This window comes from Dromaius novaehollandiae, chromosome 3 (assembly GCF_036370855.1).
Source record: "Dromaius novaehollandiae isolate bDroNov1 chromosome 3, bDroNov1.hap1, whole genome shotgun sequence".
Lineage (NCBI taxonomy): Eukaryota > Metazoa > Chordata > Aves > Casuariiformes > Dromaiidae > Dromaius > Dromaius novaehollandiae.
Window position 1 is genome coordinate 88,382,129 of NC_088100.1, and position 5,497 is coordinate 88,387,625.

The following is a 5,497-nucleotide window of genomic DNA, read 5'->3' on the forward strand; positions in this document are numbered from 1 at the left end:
CTCAGGGCGCCTGTCGGGCTGGGCCACACGCGGGCGGCGAGCAGGGTAGTCGGGACGCTGGGCCCGACCGCGCCGCCGCCAGCGCCGCCGCCGTCCCCGCGCACCCCGACGACAAGGCCACCAACGGCTCAACGGCCCCACCCGCCGCTCCCGCCCGCTGGCCAGAGGCGCGCGCCGCGGGGTGGGAGGGAGCGTGCGCGAGCGGCGGCGCCGCGCTCCCTCCGCCTGCCCCCCCCGCGGCGTGCCCGCGCACCCCCACGTACGTGCGCGCGTGCGCGCGCGCGCCCTGCTCCGTGACCCATTTCACTGAACAAAGGATTTTGCTGGAATCTCAGAGCTAGACCTAAAATGGCGCCGGCGCGCTCGCCCCCCCCGCCCACCGCGCAGGCACCATAGAGACGGGGCGGGGCGGGGCAGCTAGAGCGGCCCCTCCGCGGGCCTTCTCTACGCGGCTGTAGTCTGGGCTCGCTGGTGCGAGGAGGGGGCGGGGGCTGAGCTGAGGGGGTTGCTGCGAACCACATCATGGCGGGCGAGGGCGACTCTGAGCCGGAGAAGGTAATGGCGGGTGCGCGGGGGGGGAAGTGGGGGCTCTTACGCAGTGGGCCGCCATGGCCTGTGCCCCCCCCCCCGGCTTCCCTGAGCCGCGCAGGGTGCTGCCCCCCCCCCCCCCCGCCCGACCCTCCCCGACGGCTGATCCCGCCCGCTGCTCATTTTAGCTGGGCGGGAGCGGGCAGGCGGCGGCGGCGGCGGCTGGGGCTGCCCGAAGGAGTCCTGGCGGCAGCAGCTCGCCCCGCGCGGCCCCGCCCCGCCGGTGTGGGCGGCGGGGAAGCCCCAGCAAGCGCGGCCGCCGCCGGCCGAGTGAGGGGGGCCGGGGCCGGGGCCGGGCCAGCCCCGGAGGGGGGCACCGCTTCCTTTGCCGGCGGGTGATACCGTTGTGTCTGCGCGGGCGGCGTGGGCCCAGTTGGATCTGTTGCATATGTATAAAAATCAGGAGATTCTGATCACTTGGGGTCTTTCAGGCGTTTTAATGTTTCATTGCCAGTGCTGTTATTCTGTGTCGTCGCTCTGCGGGCGCTGCCAGCTCGCCGACCCCGCTGAAAAAGCCGTTGAGAAGCGGAGCCGCGTTCAGGCAGGTGCCATCCCTCGGCCCGCACCGCCGTGGGGCCGCACACGCCAAGGGGGCACGCGCACCGGTGGCCAGCCCGGTGCAGGACAAGTGTAGGCTATTTTACACCAGTTGTGTGAGCTGCTGCTTTTACCTGCTGTGTTAGAAGGCTTCTTTGTTCCTGTGGAAATAATTATGGAGTGAGATATGAAAAATGATCCTTCAGGTGACAGAATTAAGGCTTTGTATGGCTGATTAGGACCTTTCTTTTTTTCCACAGACCCTTCTACTGGGGCTTTCTCCTTTGGGGTGAAACACTGGTGACATTGTAGCCTTAGTAGTACCAATAGGGTAGAGTTGTAACAAATGATTTCAACTATAGCAACAGGTGAAACACTATTTTAAATGTATGCATCATGCAGCACAGATGTAGCATGGGTACCTTAGCCAACAACAGCAACATATCAAATGACTTCTTCCGTGTAAGAGTACTTGAAATTATTCATGAGGAGCTTAGACCAATATAGACCAAATCCTTTTTGTCTCATTTGTACAAAGGGATTGTGTTGAAACAGCTAATGGTTGTCCACAGAGAGTAAAGATATAATTATTGATGGGGATATTATATACTTGCATATAAATCCAGCTGTTGTGAAATGCTTGCCATCCCTAATGCCAGTCAGATGTATTTCACAATAACTTGTCTCACAGAGTTGTCTACTTTTCACATATGCTTTACTGCAGCATTCTGTCTAGAACATCTACTTTGTCCAAGTACGATATCTTTACAAAAAATCACAACCATTTAAAAATCATCTTTCTGGATTTTAGTTGATAATGTTGCACACATGGTATATGGTGGTCTAAGGACTTAAATGCAACAAAATGGATGAAGACAGAATTCTCACACTATCACTGACAAAAGAATTATTTGCAGAAGGAAGTGCAGATGTTATTCCTGTTCAGCCACTTTAACTTTGACACGTGTCCTCTTGAAGCCTTCTTATATGTAGCTTCCTGTTCCTGCTTGTGGTGCAAACACACTTTTATAAGGATGTGTGTCAGGTGAGAAGTATGAGTTGTATTGAGGTTAGAAAGCTTATATTGTATTAAAGCCAGTACGATCACCTCTGAAGTAAAAAACACATCTTTCAGTCCAGAGCTGGGTTTATCAATGCTGCTTGTAATTGCCATCTGAGAATTTAATAGAAAATTGGTAGATATAAGTTAGGATAGATTATAAATGTAGGGCAGGGTATGAAATAACTGAGTAATTTTTACTAGTAGGTTTACTTAAAAATTGAAGTGTTGTGTACAGATGAATTTCTATGCAACATCCTTTATGTAGGATTAGGTTAAAAATTACTGGTTTAAAAATGTTTTTATTCTTTGCTCAGTTTAAGGTTTCTCTAGTACATGTGTATTCTCCAGTAATTTTTTTTCACTTTTTTAAAGCACATTTGCTTTTTCAGATGTTAAAATGACATGGTATAACTAACTGCATTATGGACTGTAACTTTACCTGTTTGTTGTGATGCATGTTGTTTTTAAGCAAAGATAATAGATTCCTATGGGTTTTCTCCCTTCCTTCTTTTGGGAATGTAAAGGAAGAGAGGGAGCAGTTCTTTTATAATCTTAAATAGGAAGGATAGATCACCAGGTCTATACAAAATGATGTCCATAAATCAATTGTTAATTCTTTTGAAACCATTCTTCACACAGCTGTCCATGTTTGCTGTGTATGGTAATCTTTTGCTCTAATATAACCTCAGAAATAGGAATGCCTTGAGTATTTATTTTTGACTACTAAGAGTACCGGTCAGTTTAACAATGAAGTTGGCATCATAGACTTCTACAAAAGTAATTCTTTAAATTTATGTAATAAGATAGTTGACACATCGTTAGTTTTATTGGCTGTGCTTTATCTATGCAGGTACAAGTGCAGTTGAAACTAATAGAGTGATAAAGTTAAGGCAGAGCAGAAATCAAGGTAACTTATGTGTAATAACTCAGAAGATAACCTTTCTTATTATTTTGCTAAATTACTAGAAAGGGGAATACAAAGTGGGTTCAAGTATAGCTTTTATATATAAAGCTAAATCATAAATGTTTTTGTAATTAGATTCTTTTTTTTTTCTTACAGTCCTTTAAACTCCTAGGGTTCCTTGACGTTAAAAATGTCCCATGTGCACGAGAATCAGTACTCTATGGCTCACTGGGATCTTTAGTTTTGGGTCTCGGACATTTTTTAGCAACTAGTAAGTACTATTTCCTTCTCTCTTTTCTGTGTTTATTTGTAAGGAGAAATTTATTCCTATTTGGTATTTATTCACATAATGGGAACCGCTAGGAACCCAAGTCACCCACGTTTCTTTCTCCGATTTTTGGAAGAATTTTTGTTTTTTCTTTCAGGTAGAGTTAGAAGATCTTGTGACTTTGCAGTTGGTGGCTTTATTTTCACAATGTTAGGATACTGGTATGTAAAATGTTTCTTGAATTTTGACAGACCTGTGATGGCAGCTTTGTACAACATGATCCACTTTTGACCTTTCACGCTGTTCCTGGAAAAAATCTTTTATAGACTTGTCTAGCAAAGTATCCTCTCCCTTCTCCCAAAAAATATTTTTAAGGAGAAAGAGTTAAATGACCTTGACTTTTTATGTTAATATTCTATTTTTAAAAAGTTGCTATATTTTTCTTGAATCCTAAGAGACAAAACAACCCAGTTGTTCTTTCCTTCTTTCTTAATTCTTTCTTTTTTTCTTCATATGTACTATCCTTCCATCCTAATTATGAAGGCAGCATGCTCAGTATTCATGAGCTTAAGATTCAAATTATAGAAATTAGTATTTTTCATTGGACATGTGTCTGTCTCCTAAGTGGTGCATAATCTTTGCCTTAGAGAAGCAGCAGTTACCTATATTATTTCATAATTAATTTTATTGGCATTACTATATGTGGTTTCAACTTTTCAACTGGTTGAATAACTCTAATTTGATATTGTTACTAATATGAAGCAGGGAATCATGTTTTCTTTCCCCCTCTCCCCTAGGTTTTATTGCAGGTACAATTTTGCCCAACACAGGATCCGGCAAAGAATGCTTAGAGAAGGAATGAAAAACAAAATTTTATTTGAAGGCAGTTCTCTTGATCCAGAAAGAAAACAAACTGGCAATGAAAGAAGCAATTCATAGTATGCTATAGAGGAATCTGTGGTCTAATACAGGTTTGGGGGAAGGTGGTCCAAAAATGGCAGTCTTCCCTGTAAACGTGGGAGGTGAATGAGACTGATTAAATCGTGCTGTTTTTCCTAGCAAATTCAAGTAAGAAACTCATAATGAATCTGTTAAATCAGTATACAAGCCTTTCTTTGTTTCATGTACGTATATATGACTATGTACACAGTTCGGAATGACCTCCTTGGTTTTGGCCTGTTAAACATTTGGGAACTGATATGTTCTGTTGCATGCTCTCAAAGGATTAATGACAGTGTTTTTGGACTACTGTAACTTTTATTATAAACAGAATGGTTCATTTTAGAAAAGTTGTAATTACATCTCATTTAAATATAGGAAAATATTTTCATCAGCTGTTCTTTGAGTAAGCATATCCTTCGGTGCTACTGTTCACTGTGCTGTTTTTAAAACAGGAACATTTAAACAGTAGGTGAATGCTTTGCTTGTGCAAGATGGATAATATCAGTAGCTGCCTTAAGATTTCAACTGCAGTGTAGGGGGCAACTTCAGATAGTTCATATACACTGTGAAATTGAAAAAATTCCATCATTGTTCTCTCTGTGTGAAACTAAGAATAAATTACTTGCACTTCAGGAGGAGTCTAAGCTATTTATGTAACTCATTTTTTAATTTAATTAAAATCCTGTTCTTCTATTTAAAACATTTTCTTACACTACGGTCTGCTGTTTAGTTGGTGAAATACTTATTTACATTATTAATAAATAGTAATGGTCAGTTGTTTAAAAAAATCATGTGCTACTTGTGTATTTTGCTATAAGTCTTTAGTTAAAAATACTGATGTATAATTTCAAGGAAACATTCTCTTCTTTGGAAATACTGTGTTATCTAATTGTAAAGAGATGAGTGATGACATAGTATTCCTTTGCTGAGGAAGGAGATAGGGTATTTATTATTTTCGCAAAATGACTTAATTAGATTTCAAAATTATGCTATAAACTACTTCTTGTCTAAAGCCATTCTCTGAGCAAATTCAGTCCTTTCTCCCAACCCTGTATTTAATCTGAGAGACTTTGTGATCTGTTGGTGTCTCAGGTTGGTGTGGGGAGGTTTGGAGTCCAGATGTAAACAACACCATTGCACTACATATTTTAATTTGCAGATATATGTGAGAGCACTAAACAAACATGCTGTTTAC

At 42.9% G+C, this 5,497-nt stretch overlaps 1 protein-coding gene across 4 annotated transcripts; it reads left to right on the forward strand.

Moving 5' to 3' along the window:
- Nucleotides 1-319: 319 nt before the first annotated feature.
- On the forward strand, nucleotides 320-4,934 carry LOC112984641 (cytochrome c oxidase assembly protein COX20, mitochondrial). Of its 4 annotated transcripts, XM_064509416.1 has the most exons (5): nucleotides 320-555; nucleotides 1,043-1,129; nucleotides 3,249-3,363; nucleotides 3,518-3,581; nucleotides 4,158-4,934. In XM_064509416.1, the coding sequence occupies exons 1-5, from the start codon at nucleotides 523-525 to the stop codon at nucleotides 4,297-4,299; spliced, it is 441 nt and encodes a 146-aa protein (XP_064365486.1). In that variant the 5' UTR covers nucleotides 320-522; the 3' UTR covers nucleotides 4,300-4,934. The 4 variants fall into 4 exon arrangements, with proteins under 4 accessions (XP_064365486.1, XP_025958442.1, XP_025958441.1 ...); XM_026102657.2 differs by lacking the exon at nucleotides 1,043-1,129 and having other exon boundaries at nucleotides 332-555; XM_026102656.2 differs by lacking the exon at nucleotides 320-555 and having other exon boundaries at nucleotides 702-1,129.
- Nucleotides 4,935-5,497: the final 563 nt, after the last annotated feature.

Excerpts from the sequence above, each read along its gene's own strand:
- LOC112984641 (XM_026102656.2), top strand. The coding sequence starts at position 977 with ATGTATAAAAATCAGGAGATTCTGATCACTTGGGGTCTTTCAGGCGTT. Across the intron at positions 3,364-3,517 it reads CGGACATTTTTTAGCAACTA|GTAGAGTTAGAAGATCTTGT; the intron begins GTAAGTACTATT and ends TTTTTCTTTCAG. Across the intron at positions 3,582-4,157 it reads TTCACAATGTTAGGATACTG|GTTTTATTGCAGGTACAATT; the intron begins GTATGTAAAATG and ends CCTCTCCCCTAG.